The sequence below is a fragment of the Drosophila erecta genome, unplaced genomic scaffold, assembly GCF_003286155.1.
Source record: "Drosophila erecta strain 14021-0224.00,06,07 unplaced genomic scaffold, DereRS2 tig00000021-arrow-pilon, whole genome shotgun sequence".
In the NCBI taxonomy this organism is placed as follows: domain Eukaryota; kingdom Metazoa; phylum Arthropoda; class Insecta; order Diptera; family Drosophilidae; genus Drosophila; species Drosophila erecta.
In genome coordinates this window covers 5425961-5444157 of record NW_020825198.1, presented here as the reverse complement: position 1 = coordinate 5444157, position 18197 = coordinate 5425961, and the positions used below count along the sequence as shown (strand labels likewise).

The window sequence follows — 18197 nt, the reverse complement described above, 5'->3', positions numbered from 1 at the left end:
CAGTCTTTTTCCTCATTGGAGTTGGTACTTTGTGTAGGATTTTTATGGCCAGGAGGAAGTTGTAAATATTTATGACAAGCATAAAGTTGAAAGTTCTCCGGTGAGAGCACGCACCACCTAATTAATTAACAAAGTGTGAATACTCATGCAATTTGTTTTCGATGGGTGAAAGTGAGGGAGTGGGAATGTGGAAAAAAAGAGGCTGAAATAGAGCAAAAGTGAAAAGTTATTCAAATAAATCAGTATTTTATCATATATTGTTTGAAATCAAAGATATATACTACTCACACGATTCTTTCCCGATCAGTTTTCATTTGAATTATTCATCAAAACACATCAAAATTCGTTGTAGAGTAGCACAAAGGAAGGCGGTGCTAGGCGCTTCTCAAATAGGCTTCGAGATCAGGATTTGTGAATCAAGCTATCTGAGTCCGAGATTATCCACGCACACACCCATTCCCACTCACCAACTGCCACCCAAACCACCCACCACACTCGCACACAGACAGAAGACAAGGACATTTTTTCATAAAAAGACAAAAATGCCACGGCGTCGACGTCCACGCTGCAAGGTGAATCCCTCGATAGCGCTGAGAAAGAAGAACCAGGAGACTGCATCCACTGCCCAGAAGGTAGAACCCCCACGCCCACCGCCCTTACCGGATCCGCCCAGCGAAGAGCCACCGGAAATCGTCAGCACCTCGAGCGTAGAATCTGAACCCGAATCGGATTACAAGCTCTTCCCGGAACTCTACGATCGCCAGCCGTCGGTGCCCACGTTTGCTGATGTTTTTGGCCAGCCCTCCTACGGATTGGTGTTGCAGGCCCCGGAGGTGGCCTCCACCTCCACAGCCAGCACAAATGCCCAGGGAATCCGTAGCACTGGCGATTGTAAATTCACTAACATACCTGCCACGATGCTGGACGATCGTTTTGGAATCATCGGCCTGCTGGCCGCCATGAGGACAACGCACACGGATCCGGGCGCCACGCAGCTGGTCTTTGGCGAGGATCTGACCACGTACGGCCTGGATTTGGCTGCCCAGGGAGACATTTATGTGCACTTCAATGGGCCTCTAACCCGCGAACCACCGGACAGGAGCTCCATGGACTGCGCCCTGGAGATGGGGATGCGTGCCATGCGTGATTCAATAATCAATGAACCACCAAAGGCTCCGTGTTGGGATCCATTTGAGCCAGAGACGCAAAATCTGGGTCTTGTGCTCAGCCTTGAACCGGATGAGACTAAGAAATCCGATCCAGCTACGGATACGGATACGGATCCACCGCCAACGACTGATCGGACTGAAGATCCAGAAACGGATCGAGAAGAGAATCAGGATAGATAACATATTTGGAATCGGCGCCAAGGATAAAATGAAAGACTAGCCACTGATAGAATAGCGATTTGGCAGTTGGTTAGGTCCTTGAATACTTGGTAAAATTGTTGAACTTCGTGAATTGGTAGCCGCTCTATAAAAGAACTTGTTTGGCTTTAAATATAGAATTGGCTTAGGAGTTGGTTAGAAAATTGATGGATATCAGATTTATAGTTTTAATAAAGGCTAGATTCAAGCTCGATCAATGGTACATACAACTATTATTATAAATCTGAAATCAGTAAGACGAATTAGAAAAAATAACTAATAAATGTAAATTTGGATTGATTATTATTCTTTATAATTCATGAATTGGTCATTGGACATTTATAAAGCCTTGTATTTTTCAATATTATTTTTCTTCTATTCAGAAACTTTCTCAAATTTTATTTGCAATGTTTTTTTTTGACAATTCTTTTTGAACGCCTTTCTGGGTTTAAATATTTCTTTATCCTGTTCAGCGTCGATTGCCACATATATTAGTTTCTTGAAACGCATTTTCGACACTTTCGACAGAGCAAACTAGAAAAAGCATTTAAAAATAAATCATTTGTCTGGCACGCGAATATTCAGTCGCCACTTCAAATCATTTGGGGTCACAGTCTAAATGCTCTGTGAGTGGATGGCTTTCCTGGCCGTGTTTAATGGGCTGTGGCTACTGACAGACAGGCGCATTATAGCGCATCCTGCTCCTGATCTGCGGACCCGTGATTCTGCAATCTCCTAATTGAGACCGCATAATAATGCTGTCAGAAGTGCAGCACTCTTCTGGAATCGGCGGTGAACAAAGTACACATGGCGAAGCCATTCCAGAGAAGATCCATAGGCCCATCCACACCATCACGATCCTCCAGTCTTTTTTTCCTCCGGCTGAGTGTCTCCGTTTGCTTGTTTTGCACATTGTTGGCTATTTGTGTGTTTGGCATTCCATTTCACTGAGCGAAAACAATTAGCCGAGACTGTCTGTCTTTCTTTCTTTCTTCCTCACTCCCTCTCGCTCGCTCGCCAATTCTTCACATTGGGCGGGCGCTGGGAAATGTAATAATATTACTTTTTATTCTCGGATAGTTGTCATTCGCGGGATGGGCGCCACTTGGGAAGGGCAATATTTTAAGTGATTTAAATAGAGAAATTCCAGAAAAGTCTTTTCATGGGCGAGCTCACATGGGAGTGCACATAGGGCTAAGATAAGTGGGATTGCTTTGAGTATCTATACTAAATTAGGCAGTAAATATTTTTTGTAGTTAAGCACATTTGTTAGGGAGCACAAATTCTGGGTTCAACAGCATTTTATGTGGTCTTTAAAGATAATGTGCAATAATTAACCTAAACCGCTTGAGTTGCCAAAAATGTGAAAACTGGCAACACGAATTTTGCAACGTTAAATGGCTGCCTGATCCCCAAAGATGTAATGCCCACAATCCAACCGGCAATCCTCAATTAAGAAAGGGCAAAGTGGTCGGGGCCCCCGCAATTTTCATTATAGCCGAGGAAAACTCAACGTGTCTCGATGGGCGAGGGCAATCGTCTAATGCGCTGCGGGCGAGATTAGAAGGCAGATGTTGAAATAATCGAAATGAATCTGTTTACACGTCCAAATTAATTGAAAAGCGCGTGCAACAGCGCCATTTAATTGAAAATGAAATAGACTCGGCAGAAATCCCAAACCGAATCGGATGAAAAATGCAATGGGCGAGTTCAAAGAGGCACCAGTCCCCACCACAAACAGTCCATTGGGGGAAAATGGGTGCTATGGGCTATGGGATTCTTTGGCATTCAATGTTGGCTGATGTGATGTGCTGAGGTTGCTGCTGATGTTGTTGCTGATGTGGCTCTGCCTCTGCGGCTGACGATGATGAAATGCGTGCGAATAATTGTCGAGTGCACAGCTCATTGAGAAAATTTTCCCCAGGATATGGAGAGAAAAGCTGGGGCTGCGGTCGAAAGGCGGCGGAATGTGGGGCAGCACTCTGTTTTCTTCATATTTAGCTGGAGTCAATTGCATTCGGACTCTTAGAGCGCCAATCAATCAAAGCCATGTGATTGACTATCAGTCTCAATTTCTTTTGAATGAATGAGTGCATGCACATCTTGCCAGAAACATCGGAGATCACAATGAGCTATAAAGAAATCACTCACTGCCTGCTTGTTAGATTCACTGAGAGATCGAGTTTTAGTCCTAGATAAAAATATACATGCAAATCATCCATTTCATTTTATTTCGATTTAAATAAATTTAGATTTGCTTTATTTATCTAATAAATGCGGATAGGATGGGCTAACTTTTTCATTTTTTCTCTTTTCCCATGTTCAACTAAAGGTATTTATTTAATTTTTGTATTTTTAGACCCCCTGGAAAACGAGCTTGGGCAGTTCCTACAAGCCTGGCAGCGCTTCGGTGCGTAGTTTTTCACTATTCTTTTAAACTACTTGTCTAACATTACGCTTTTAACTTTAGTATGGCACCTCCGGAGACTCCACATCGCGCTACACTTCACTGGCCACCCCGAGCTCCTACAGACCATCGTTCTCCGGAGGAACGTACCGCCTCAAAAGAGATCCACCACCATCAGCCACCACAGCTCCAGTCAGCAGCTATGTTAGTCGTTATGCAAAGGCAGAGCCCAAAGAGGCAGCTCCCAGTGAGCGGAGCAGTCCAGTTAAGAGGTATACGGGCAATACTACCAGCTCCCTCGGAAAATATGGCCGGTCCAGAGATCCCAGTCCAGTGGCCTTAGAGCACACTAATCGCACCAAGTCCCGGGATCCGAGTCCAGTTGTTGACAGTGCCAGAAGTAAATTGGGAACCACATATCGTGGGGGTAACACACCCACCACCTCCAGTTCATCCTCCTCGGCCACCAGAAACGCTTACAGCAGTCGCTATGGAGCGGGTTCTCGGATCTCGGGAAACGGGAGTGCCCTATCTTACTTGACCACCAGTGACTTTCATGCCAGAACTGCCAGCAGGGCCAAGGCCAGCAGAGAAAGGGAGCGGGAAAAGGAGAAGGAAAAGGAGCTGGAGGTAGAGGAGAAACCCAGTGAGGCATCTAATGGCTTGGATAAGTCTCCAGCAAAGCAGCAGGAGGAGCAACCGGAAAATGACGAAGAACCAAATGAAACCTTCATCACCATATCCGTAGTGACTAGAGCCACTTCACCCACTCTACCGGGCAGCACAACTGTACAACGCACTCGTCGCATTGATCCAGCCAAAACAATAGAGAAGACCATCCAAAGATCCACCAAAAGGCGTGAGACCACAGATCAGGAGATTCAGTCGGACAGATTGGATGATTCTACCAGATATCTTCGATACAGTGCCGGCAGTAGTATAAGCTCCAATTATAGTCCACACAGAGATAGGATCAGCAGTCTGCGGTACAGTGCCAGCCCCTTGAGTAATTCAGGATCGGCCAAATCCAGTTCGGTGGGTGAGGCAAAACAGATTCAGCCAATCCCAGACGCTGTTTCCCCAGCTAGGACCAATGGCTCTGTGAGCTCAGCCAAGTCCTCAGAAGCGCTATCCCCTCCGAGAACCAATGGAAATGTGAGTTCAGGAAAATCATCTGAAGCACTATCGCCACCCAGAAGTAATGGGTGTATAAGCTCAACAAAGTCCATAGACGCGGTATCCCCACCCAAGACTAATGGCTCTTTGAGCTCTTCGAAGTCCACAAAGTCCAAACTTTCACCACCAAAGGCAATACGCTTGAACTCCCGACAATCGTCGGTGGAGAATCTAGCAAACAAACCACCTGCCCCTCCCAGCAAGGCTGATTCACCCACCAAGACTTGCAGCTCCAGTTCAGGAAGTTCGGCGGTCAAATGGCCCAACAAGGACTTCCGCAAATCCTCTCTCAATGTGGGACCCACGGATCGTCCACGGAAGTCTCGAACTCCCAGTAGTGGCGGGGAGTCCGAGGATCTACCCAATAGCAGTAGCCTTGAACGGTCACCAAGTGCCGGCTCCGAAGGAAGTCTAGCATCGGGTAGTTCCTCAAAGAAATCGAGCAAACTGAGCAATGGCAAGGTGCCAGGCAGTCCGAAGCCAAAGGGTCACAAGTCCTGCAGTGAAACCACCACTGGCAACTCATCTTCGGCCACTGCCTCCGCATCGGACAGTGAGCAGCAGGTCAAGAGCGTTAAAAAGCTGGCCAAAAAGAAGACCACCACCAAAGAGGGTGCTGGCAAGGTCGCCAACGCCCACAAGACAAATAGCACCACTGAATCACCGCCATCCGTGGCTGAGGTAGTGCCAGCGACACAGACAAGACTGAAGAAGCTATCGGCGGTATCGAATTTTTTCGCCAGCCGTCAGCAAGACGGAAATAACGAACCGATCTTCCTCGAAAGCTCTGAGAGTTCGGGCGAACCGGAGGCCCATTCGTTGCCAGTGATCTCGGCAATATCGGGCACCTCGAAGATCTCGAAAATCTCGGGGATCAGTCTGACCACAGATTTGCGAACGAACGAACCGCGAACGACGCCGTCGAGCGAAGCGAAACCCTCATCCCAAACGAATTCCCCAAGTTCGAGCACACGTTGCCCGCGGGAAACCACGACGGAGACGGGTACAAGATTACCCAGCAGCACCACTAGCACCACCCAGGAGACGAGTCTTACGACCACTGCCAGCTTGACCACCTCCGAGCAGGACGATCCCAGCTGGTGGCAAGATACCAGCTTACAGATAAACACGGCATCTGCTTTGGATCAAAATAATAGAGGAGAGATGCCATCTTACAGGCTGAGACACATTGATTCTGGGGAGGAGCAGGCCTGGTGGCTGCGCCAGGATGAAAATGGCGATGATGATGACACACTGGCAGAGGAGACCCTCAATACTCTGGATGATGATCTCCAAGACCCGAGCAAAGGCACGTGGTGGAGCCAGGACGATCAGGACTCTAGCAGTCACGTGAAACTGATGCCGAGGAGTAGGATAACGCCGGAAAAGGATGCCTGGTGGCTGCAGGACGAGGACGAGGCTGAGGAATCTCCCAGGGAAAATGGTGATCTGAATAACAACAACAATACCGAGCCGCATGTGGAGGTGACACTGAGATTGCCATCGAATGGCAGCCAAAGAAGCAGCAAAAGTAGCGCTGCGAAGAATGGAAGTAATCCGAAGAGTGGTGGCTCCAATCCTTGGTGGCTATCCGGACCAGCCAGAAAAATGTTCAATGTGCAGCGCGTTGAGTCGGGCGAAAGAGCCTGGTGGCAGGAGGAAGCCGAGGAGCCACCCCAACTGGAAAAAGAAAACGAACCACCACCGGTGAAGCCCCCCACTCCGCCACCGCGCATCATCAAGCACTGGGAGTCCGGGGAGCGGGCCTGGTGGTTACAGGATGATACGGAAGCCACCCAACTCCCTGCTCAGGTCAGCAGCAATGATGAGGAGCAGCCGGTCATGGTGGTGATTAACCAGCAGGAGTCTAGGGATGAAGTGGATCTGAGGCTGGCACCACCCACTTTGGAGTCCCAGGAGCTGAGCAACTCCTTCAATTTCAACGCCTATTCCGAGCGACCTCCTCCACTGGGTCAATGTGCCAGTCCCATCCGCTGTCCCTCGCCCTACGACAACATTCCAAGATTGCAGCTGCAGGAGGCACCACCACCCCCTCCCACTCTGACATCCCTGCAGCCGCGCTTTTCACCCCAAACACGGCGTGCCGGCGAAAAGCTGTTCATTTCGCGGCATCAGAACATCGATGAGCTGCTGGGTGGGGCATGCCGCCCCCTCAGCCCTCTCTTTTATGGGAACACCAATCCTGCGGAGGCCGAGCTGACTCCTCTAGCCGGCAAGAACATGTTCCTGCTCGAGGAGGTGACACCTGACCAGGTGCGAATCCACGACAGCACCGCCCAGCGGCCGGTCATCCAGAGAATGCAGCGGTAAGTTCGTGTTTATACTCGACATGTAATCGGAGATATTTTCTTTCAAAAAACATATTAATAAGCAGTTTATTCTATTGATATATCAATCTTTTTCCAATAACACTTTTCAATCTTTAAATCAAGAATTCAAATGATTTTTCGTAGATAAAAATAATACAGACAGACTTTCTTTAGTAAATATCCTTACTCAATATAAATTGCCATATGACCCTTTTTATTTTTGGCAATAAACAATGTAATCAAATTGGTGAGATATTTCGGCAATTCATGTATATGCATGCTCGGAAAAATAACGCCGACCATTGAGCTTTCAGAGAGAGCTTTTCGTTTGTTGTGTGGTGAATTTGCTCAACATGTGGTTGCTAATCGCTCTCTTTTGATCTTGCAGCGATGTCGAGTGGTTGGAGAACGGCAGCAACTTTTACGAGCCACCCAAACAACAACAGCACCAGCTGCCGCACAGGGTAAGTGTCCATCCACCCACCCACCGAACCACCACCCCCTCGAAGTCCCCTAATTTCGATCAGATTGCAAGCGTTTTGGCAGCCTGCCCGTCTTGTTGCGATACATCGACTGCCGCCCACACTTTTAGTTTATTTATACGGATACCCTAAGCTGGAGGGGTATATACCCGATAGGGTGTGTTGCTTTGATTGGCAGCACGTAATTTAAATTAATTTTTGTAAATGGGCAAACACATTCCAACCTCTTTCTATAAAAAGTTATAGTTATTTGCAAGCATTGATTGATTGATATTTTGGTTGCCTAGCAAACTTTCTCTGCAACATACAGCTTTGTTTCCTATATATCCAGAAACTAAGAGCCAATGCACCCCAGTTATCGGCAGATATATAGATAAGGCCCCAATGCCTTTCACTTACCGCAGAACTTTTGACACTCACCGCTCCGTATCGACTTTAATACCTGGAATGACAAAGGGCAAGGTAGGGCGACTCGCCTCGAGTTGCGCACCCACACCCATGCCCAATTGAAGGCGGTGGTGCTGTGGTGCAGTGGTGCAGTTATCACCTCCGGCATCGCCGGCCAGATTCGGTCTTGAGTGACAGCTCTCAAGTGGCTGCGGCAGCCAACCAGTCGGGTTCTGTGACTCAGCCGCGGTTCGCGGGCCCTCTGGTATTCTGAAAATGAGAAATATCGCAAACAATGAGAACCTTATCTTTAAGTGGTGGACTATTTGGTACCCATCGTTAAAAAAACCAATTTGAATCGGCAATCATTTTGCAATTTAAAAGCTTTTTGAGGAGCACGTTATGTGCCAGCAAATATTCCATTCACATATTTTAAACGCCATATGGACAATTTTTGTATGCCAGCATGTATGTCAGTATGTCATCGTATATAATGATTAGGTTGTCCATCTTTCTAAAACGTTTATAAATAAGCTAATTTTTTTGTTAGAAAATATATTTACATTTTTGAAGCCCCGCTCTTTTGGCATGACCGTTTGAATAAGAATCGGTACCCATAGCCCTCCCATATACATATGTTCCCCTGAAGTACCCAAAAAAACGAAGTGTATATGCAAATTCAACAAAGCGCAGCGATGTCAGAACAAAATGCGGAACAGCAAAGGCAGTAAAAACATGAGCACACAAATTTAATCTTAATTACATTCAGTCGGCGGTTTTGGGCGCTTCCTTCCCGAGATTTGAGTGTCGGATTCAGATGCAGATCCAGAGTCGCGCTCCAGTTTGATGGCCAACAAACAACAACGCACATTAACACCAACAAGGGCCGGGAAACGAGAACAACTCAACTCTCAGCTAAATGGGTCATAATGCAATTAACGTGAACATAAAGCCAAATCGAGAGGGGAAGACGCTGCCTGGGCGATAACTGTAAAAATATATATAATATAGTCAAGCGAGGGGCAAATTTCGATTGCAAATATTTGTATATTCATTTCGCCCCGTATGTACTGAAAACCAGAAAGCAATTGTTGACTTTGTGCTGCCAAATGTGGCCATAAAAAACGTCGCCGTACATTAAAAATCGAAAGTCCATTCAACTCGCCATAAAAAATACTAACGGAGATACCCTAGAAAAGATCCGTGTTCTCACCTTTTGAACCCACAATGAGTCGCTTACCAAAAATAGCAAATGGCATTGATGCGTGAAAACAAAAACAAAAGCACACACAAAAAATCACCAAATTACATTATACAAGACATTTAGTTTCATTTATCGCAGCTGCGAAAAAAAACTAATGAACACATGAAAAACATTGCGACAATCTGCGGATGACTCAGGTTTACATACGTAGTGCGCCCATCCCCAATCTCCGGATGCTGACTTGGTTTTTTCTCAAGGCAATTGTCGTGCTTCTTTTCTTGGGCGGGGACAACTATATTATCAGTTCTTGTATTGTTTTTATTTACTGTTGTATGGGACTTACTCACGTTTAAGCTTGAATCGGTGTTTGATAATGGAGGCGATTGTTTAAGCGACGAGGTTTTCGATTTTATTTGGGAAAACACCTCAGTGTGAAATGTAAAAAGGCGTAGAGTTGTATTTTTTGGGTAATATGGGACTTCCCATAACAATTCTTGTTAAATTAAGTATTTTTTAACGATATAGTTACAGATAATCACTAGAGTAAAGCTATTATTATCTTATCTATTGACAGGATAATTGGCATTATTGAGACCAAAATATTTCCATAAAAAATTAACTGAGCCGTATACTGCTTTAATGGCCTGCTATAACCATTGGTATTCGGCACTATCGATTTGCAATTAAGTAGCGTATCGAATGCGCGCCCATTAGTCGGCCAACTCCCCCATTTCATTTCCACCCAATGGCACTTGTAAATCTGCTGCCTGCACCCAAAATTCATTGCCCATAATCGCAACCTGCCACACACCCACCGCGAAAAGTCAGCGCCCATCGAGCAGCGGGCGAGCTGCATAAAGTCCGGCTAATGATAGGCTAACGCTCCATCAACGATAAGGCCAAATTGTGGCACACGCGCTGCCTGTCGAGCTATTTTTAGGCCCTCGCATGGGAGCACTTGCAACTTGCAACGCACACTGGGCCAAATATTGACTTCAAACTACTAAAAGTTGTAGAAAAATGGAACTTTCTTTTTAATGAGCTCTATTTTTATAAATATTATTAAGCAAAATGTATCAACCATTGTGGATCACCTAATTATAAGCTATTAAATAGGAAGGAATTTTTTTTGAGTGCATGCTCAATTAGAGAGACAAACACCAAGCACCAACAATGTTGCAGACACTTATAAGTGTATACCTGACCACACTTACACAAGCGCACTACACTTACCAACGGCATGAAAAACTCACCACGCTCGCAACCTGCCCCAAGTATCTTACGTCTTAAGATCTTACGTCTGCGTAAGGGACTGCGATATATTGAAAGCAAAACCCACAGTGGATGAGAACCCATTTATTGAGCGGCTTAAATACATTTAAAAACAAAATGTAGACTACTTACTTCCAACACTTTTAGGTAAATCAGTAAACTTGTTAGTTTAAGGTACTAGAAATTGTAGTAAAAAGCTAAGCACGGGGAAAAAAGCTAAGGGAAAATAATATCACTAATCCGCCACGTTGGCCGAAATCTTAATTGGTTAAAGGTAACTCATGCACCATTGCAACTTAACTAGACCCGGTCAATATTTGTGTTTAAAGTAAATGCATAAAAGTGATCTGCGTGTCCCACTGTGCACCGGCTTTTTTGTACCTGAGCATTTTGCTTACGTAGTGCGGTGCTCTCTCTTTCCGTCTTACGTGGTCTCCCACTCTCTTCGTCTTGCACTTTTGGCGCTGCCTTCTGCTTGCTACACTGTCTTATTCTTCTTCTTCCTCCTTCGCCGCTTTGGCGCTCGCGTGTGTTTTGTCAGGCTTTTCAGTTGCCTTGCGAACGCGCTCAAGTTCAGTCGGTTCGCTTTTGTCGCGGGTGAAACAACCACCGTGGAATCAAAAACCCAAACTCCGCTCAGCTGCGCGCGTCGCGTTGCCCTGTGTGTGTTCTTTTGTTGTTGTTGAGGGCAACGTTTATAATAAATTTAAACTGCCTTAGTTGCTACAACAATTGGTAATTGGAAATGCTAAGCAAATCCCCAGTGATTAAGCCAACGAAAACAAAACTGGCGATAATTGTGCGAAACGAATTGTGGAAGAGGCGGAAACATCGTTAATAATAATGAATACCCAAACCAGCCAACTAGCCCACATATGATTGCAATTTGCCTTAAAGACTATCGATTTTTGGCATGTCACTGTGTCAGTGTCAATGGACAGCATAATCCGAGAGATTCGTCTTAATTGAGGTCCCACTGTGGGCGCCTCTTCACGTCGTTGGTTCAGTGTCAAAAGTTCTTCAGTTTGGGAAACAGCTGTCTCGTCTCTGTATAGTATTCTTTCCATCTCCCTCTGTCCCGAACTCCTTCTCGCCTATTCGATAAGGACAACACCAACTCACACCTATTGAGGATCTGTCCCTGCGGACAAAAAGAAGAAGAAGTAGCAGAGGGAGCCCCATAGCAAATAGTGGTAGTAAAAATTGAAATATACAACAATAAAAGAGACAGAAAACGAGTGTGTGTGAGAGAAAGAGAGATGGAGGGAGAGGGAAGCGCAAAGCCCAAAACCGGAATTGTGCAAATAAATCTCGATAAAAGTCGAGGCCCAGGCTTCTTTCTTCAGCTTTGGCTCGTTTTCCGCCAGGAAGCAAATCTTCGGTGAAGATTTTGCCAAATTACGAGCTGGGAAATATTGTTTATTTTCGACCATTACGGGGAAATTGCCCCCAAAGGCGATAAATGATCGTGCTTTCTTCCTTTCTCTCTCCACAAGCACTCGGCATTAGTTAAATGCACTGCCATCTGTCACCTGGTAACCCACAAATTATTGACAGCAAATTAGCTTCATTGTGGTGCTCCAAATACCAAGGCCCTCGACTGCCGCTCAATTAGACTTGATTGCATTATATTACACCGTACATACATACATATATATGTATGTAGATATATACATATATAATCAGGCACATGACGAACTCAACTAAATCTAACCAAGCTAGCGCTAAGCATACTCTAATTTTGTTTCTTGGTGTGCTCTTCTGCTGCCTAGCTCATATTTACTTTAGAATATGCAAATAAAGAATGCTGTGGAATTTATTATGGCGAAACGGAATAAGTTAATTCAGTTAGCTCTATCTGCTGTGCAAAAAAGGCGAAAATAAAAGAGCAGCTGTGCGAAGGGGCGGGGGAAGTGGTGGGGGTGAGCAAACCCCATTTCAACGCGGTTAGTGCGCTAAGTACGAAGTACAACACAAGAGCTTCTATTTAGTTATAGACACAAGCATGGCAAATTACAGTCTCTTGCGAAATTCAGTGGACTGATTTGGCAAAAAGACGTGCGAAAATGGGAATCGCAAAGGGAATATGAGAATTTAGAACAAACGTAATGCGGAATAAACTTATGTAGTTATTGTGCTTATTTACTAGAGACTAGATACTAACTGTTCTCTCATTAATATCTTTAACAGTGATATCACAACAAAAAGCTGATCAGTCGAAATACATTTAGTCAAATTTGCGCTGCATCGCAGCAAAAACCAAAATCATTAAGTTGAACCAATTTTCACTTGTGCCAGTGCCAAATGTGCTGCTACACTTGACGCACCCACTGTGCCCGGTACGTCGTAAACGTAGTTACGATTTTAATTATCTGGCGGCGTAATCTGCCAGCAGCGCCGTCGTCGACCGACCGGCCGCCTGTTGACGTGCCAAGTGCGAGACACTTCAGTTTTGGCCAGGGTTTTTCAGCTCCATCTTCGGCGACTTTTCACTCTTTGCTCCCCAGTGCTGTTTTGTTTCTTCGCGCTGCATTCGCTAATCCAATTTTTTTTTAATTGTGCTGCCGCAGCAAGAAGAGACCGAACACCATCCAGCACTTAGTCTTTCAAAAGCACAAAAAAGAAAAAAATATATATGGAGTAAAAAACACCGACTTAAGCAGGAGGAAAAGTCCGGGATCATCCTATATATCTTACTGTCTGCCGACTGCCTTCCTGCCATTTCTTGGGTTTATTTTTCCAACATTTTCGCTTAGTTTATGCGTTATCTTGTAGCGCTTATCTGGCTACCGAGTTGAAGTCGTTGGCTGGCCATGCAAAGTCAAGGTGAGCTCAGGTGGGTGGGGGCATCTGATTCGCCTTAGCCACTGACAGCTAATTATAATTCTCCATTTAATGCCAAATTAAGTCCAATGACCAACTGCATATACTGCATGATCTGTAATCGGATTTGGCCGACATCCAGTGCTCAATTGGGTGGGAAATGCGTACTTTGGGCTTATGTAAAGTCTTCCCGAAGTTCCATCTGTTATCTAAGTTGAGCTCTCAGTTCATTAACTAACAATCAAGTTTGCAGACAATGCTCATTAGTGAGTAATAGCCTTTATTTTTTGCATTTTCCCCTCCATTGTACATACGAATATCTTTGTGATGGATGTGTGTTGTTGCTTTATCGGCTAAAGCGTTAAAGCCCAACAACGAAAGTGTTGGCGCTGCAACCGCACCCCGAAAAATGGTTAAAAATGGTTAAAAATGGTAAAAAGTGTTGGCCGGCTGTCGGTTTCTTTGGCTCTTGCTAAATGCTGAATGCTATTGAGGTCAGTTGCTTAGTACACGCCACCAAAAGCACTCGCTAAACACACAGGCCGCCGCAGTTACATGCACATCAGCCTGGAAAATAAATAACCCATTAGCACGAAGGTCCGAGGCACTAAACTTTATTGATTTATTTGCCACCCCGCCTCGGTTTTTCTTCTCACTTTCATTGACATAGATTTCGAAAATACAAGTTCTGAAGCTTCAGTTCGCTAACATTGACATATTGCACTACAAAATATTTGCAGTCAAACTTGGCTGGCAGTTTGTTTTTGGCTCAAGGGCTGCAGAATATATATTTATTGATTTTTTTTGCCTAACGAAATAGTTAGACAAAACATTGTTGGTAAGCAGAAGTGCTACCAATAAGGTCTTCTACAATAAGGTCTATAGACCTTCACATTTCCCTTAATTGAGCTGCCCATTTTTACTGCACTAAAAACAAACATTTTCGTGTAAATCAAACACCCAGATCTTCCCTTTATTTTGAAGACCCAACTCAAATACTTTTCGCCCCCGTACCAACTGCCTAGCTCTAATGAAGTGATAACTTGTCTTTGGGCGGGCTTATCAGAGTAGCTCAACAAATTTTCAGTGATTTTTATCACAAGTTCAAACCTCTTCTCAATGACTTTGAATGGTCGCCATAAACTCCAATGGTTGGTGGTTGGTCGCGGTTGGTGCACCCGTGTGGCACCAAAAGGGTTCATAAAATGCAAAGTGGTTTGATTGTCCGTCATAAAAAAGTTTATGGCAAAAGAAATGTCTATGGCGGCAATTAAGTGAAACAAGCTGGGCTCATGTAAAATCGGATTTTCTGCCGCTGGATCACAGACCTTTTGTAAGGGATCGGTTTGCCTTGAATTGATTTGCTTTGGCTTGAGGTTGGCAAAACAATTTGCGGTTTTGTGTCTCGCAGAATGCCTATAAATAAAAAACTTATTACAGCATCGCGATCGGGTTATTGAGAAATGTAACGACCTTGATTGTGATTGTGTTGTAAGTTAAAGGAGGCGGATCTCGGCTCTTTATACATTTCTACATTACACATTTCTGGGCATTTCAAATTGCATTTCGAATCAATCAACCCCAACTTGACCTTGCCCCGTCGCCACAAACCCCATAATTTAACACTCAAACTAAGTTTTGGGGCTTGCAGTGGCTTGGCCGGCACTCCCCCGAAACCGAAGATAGCCAAAAACCATCGTCATTTATCAAGCGTGTGCAACATTTAAACGGGATGGTTGCATAAAATCTGCATACAATTAATACGGGGTTTTGTTGATTTTTACTCCTTCTTTTTCGATAAATTTTTATACGCTTGCGTCGTGAGTCGTCAATGTGATTTATGCTGGAAAATGCAAGGCTCCCCCTCTTAATTTTTTTTATTGTATACCTGTCTGGCCAGATGCAATCGGCAAATGAAGAAAAAACCGAAAAGAGTATGTTCAAATACAAAAATTTGTGTGTGAGCAATTTATCATGGCTAAAGTGAAAACACGTCCGAAGACGAAGAAGAAGATGATGCGAAGATAAAGCGCATTGTTTATTAGACTATAAAATGATGAGATGGCTAAGACCAGGCTTGGCGTCGCTCATTAGGCCGAGAAATTATAAAAATCAAATAAAAGACGGAGCTGTCGCTTTAATATTGTTATTCAAATGGGATGGGCTGTTGAGTGAAAAGTGCTCATAAAGAAAATTGGGCATAAGCCATGACTAAACACGTTGGGCACACAGCTTCAGCTTCAACTTCAGCTATTTACTTTCCATTCATCATCAGCTGAGCAGAACATCAGGGCAAACATCCGTCACACGGGGCGTATGATTAACGTCTCAGTGGGGCTTTTGGTTTTGTCATAGCATAGATCTTTGCAAGTTCAAATCTGGGGGGGTTTCAAATTCCGCGAACCCTATCTGATACGAATAAATTTATTAGATCATCTTACGAAAGCCAACCTAAATTCTTTACCATAGTCCAATGCAGCAGTGGTAGCTTGTCTTAAATCAAATGTAAATCGAAAAATTCCGAAAATGCGCCACATAAAAATAACATATAAATATCGAAATGTTTTAAGTGTTTGACCTGAATTCAACCATAAAATTGTCGCAACTGAGAGCAGAAGACTCTAAGGCTGCGCCATTTACACCATTTACACAGACTGTCTCTCTTGGCCTCTCTCCCTTTTTGGCCAAAAGTATTTTAACTTTATTGTTATTATGATTGTAGTTGCCATTTGTTGTCATTTGCATTGCATAACCATCAAAATCGTGGCCAAGTTGTTTCGCTGCACTCAAAATATTAGTCACGCACTCACACAGACCAGCAAATTAGTAGAGCAAATGAAAATCCACATAAAAGATATATATATGCGATCTATCTGTATAAATATATCTAGAGAGTATTGTGTGTATTTCGGTCAGCAGATATTTTGTAAGAATTCATGTCGCCTGCATTTCAAAAATAACCGCAAGATGGAATTGGACCTGTGAACCGGGCCACATCGTTATATGACACATCCGACTGTAAAGGGAGCCGATCGGGGGAATTGTGCCGGGTGATCTATCAAAATGACAAAATGTTCAACACGAAGATTCTGTCATTTCTTATGTCAGATGGCAGGGAAAACACACGTGTGAGATGCATTCCCTTCAGGTAGATCAAAAGATGCCTTTGATAGCGCGTAATTTAGGGTAAGAGAGATTTCAAAGTGACTTTCCCACGTAACACATAACATTTATCTGACCAAATGAGGCACATAAATTATAAAACAACTCGCATTACGTTCGTTGGAATGAGGCCTTTATCTTGGCCAGTTATCTGTAGTTTACCATTGTATTAGGCTCAATGCTAATTTCTATGACGTCTTCCACTGATCCCTCTTAAAGTTAAGGTCCCATGTGAGTTACTAGACCCTTTTCGAGATACATATCATAAGAAAGTGTTAAATGTCCTGCATTCATCAGAAGAATTGATTTACTTCGACTTGAATAATCCGATAAATTAGTTTGACTATTTCCAGAGCAGTGAGAATGTTTTTATAAATGGTTCTGTAATTTCCAAACCCGTCATTTTATTTGGCCTCGTTCGATAAATCTTCCTCAGACACTTTCATCTTATTTCCTTTGTGTAACATACATGCATAATTTAAATTGCTTCTATTTATTTTCTTTAAATCACTTTCCTCTGCTCGAGTGGCTACCGTTTCGCTGCATTTTCCATGCACACTCGAGCCGCGAGAGTAGACCACTTCTGACTTGACCCCAATCCGCAGATTCCCCCAGCTTTTTTCACCTCTTTGCCGGTGGCAATTAACATATTGACACTTACGAATCGCACGGCTCCATGTGGTAAGCTGGGAATTTTCCAGATGAACACGTCGTCGGCGATTTCCTGGTCTTAGTAGTGTCGCCTCTCCATTTCCGTTCTCCGGGGCTTATGACAATTACAGGCGGCCAAAGGCGATTTGCTGGCATTGTTATAATTAACTGTGAAGAACCACCTTCCATAATGAGCTGGCATTCCTGGACTTTGGCTTCGGCCGGGCATCCGCTGCATACGAAATAAGCCAAGGTTCTGGCCAGTGTCCAAGCCAAGAATTCAATAAATCAAGCGCACACGCACATTATGCCTAGGTATGCACGTGTGTCTTCCACCGATCCGTAGACTTTGGTATTGGGATTTCGACTGGGTATAACCCGATCTTGTGCTTCTTCTGGCCGTCGTTCTCTCTATTCGTCCCTCCTAATGTGCTCCAGTGTTTTCCTCAAACATTTAACCGTTTCAAACACAAACGTGACACAATTTTCTGTCTCTGTGCGGCATAATCTTGTTTGGGGGCCTATTACACTCGCCTACAGGAAATTAAAATGTACTCTTTCTGGCTTGAATTAGGTGTTTTCTACTGAGAATGAATGAAGAATATTTAAGCAGTAACACAGTTTTTAACAACAAACAAGTAGTTTAGTACAGTTTCTAGATAACAATATTCAGAATATACAATTTTTGCTTGTGGTGTGACATCAAAGTCTTCAATCCAATTTCATTTTCTTGTTAGCTAGTGTTGAGCTGGGCTCTAGAGTTCCACATTTAGGCCCAATCCCAGTTTCAGTCCCTGCAGCCGGGCCAATCATCGTTGTTTGCCGTGTCTTTTTATTGGCAGCTGAAATTATTTTTAAATGCAGTCGCTTAACAATTTTATGTGTTGCAGTCTGTTAGCCGGTCCGCCTGTCAGTCAGTCATTCAGTCATTCAGTC

At 44.2% G+C, this 18197-nt stretch overlaps 2 protein-coding genes across 6 annotated transcripts in view; both read left to right on the top strand.

Moving 5' to 3' along the window:
• Nucleotides 1-18197, top strand: part of LOC6544784 (FH1/FH2 domain-containing protein 3) — a 40248-nt gene that overhangs the window by 1999 nt on the left and 20052 nt on the right. For 3 of the 5 annotated variants that reach the window (XR_001448520.2, XM_015157911.2, XM_001971568.3), the window contains exon 1: nucleotides 11150-11360. Coding sequence is in view for 2 of the 5 variants with exons in the window: in XM_015157909.2 (XP_015013395.1) it covers nucleotides 3727-3777; nucleotides 3838-7277; nucleotides 7669-7744 (3567 nt within the window). In the remaining 3 variants the exon portion in view is untranslated. Of the gene's footprint in view, nucleotides 1-3726; nucleotides 3778-3837; nucleotides 7278-7668; nucleotides 7745-11149; nucleotides 11361-18197 lie in introns of those variants that run through there. The other 2 variants (XM_015157909.2, XM_026977949.1) reach the window with 1 other exon arrangement.
• LOC6545648 (CCR4-NOT transcription complex subunit 2) lies at nucleotides 290-1581 on the top strand. The gene has a single exon (XM_001971571.3). The coding sequence runs from the start codon at nucleotides 543-545 to the stop codon at nucleotides 1347-1349; it is 807 nt and encodes a 268-aa protein (XP_001971607.1). The 5' UTR covers nucleotides 290-542; the 3' UTR covers nucleotides 1350-1581.

What these genes read in the sequence shown, in the direction of transcription:
- LOC6545648 (XM_001971571.3), top strand. Translation starts at nt 543, where the DNA reads ATGCCACGGCGTCGACGTCCACGCTGCAAGGTGAATCCCTCGATAGCG.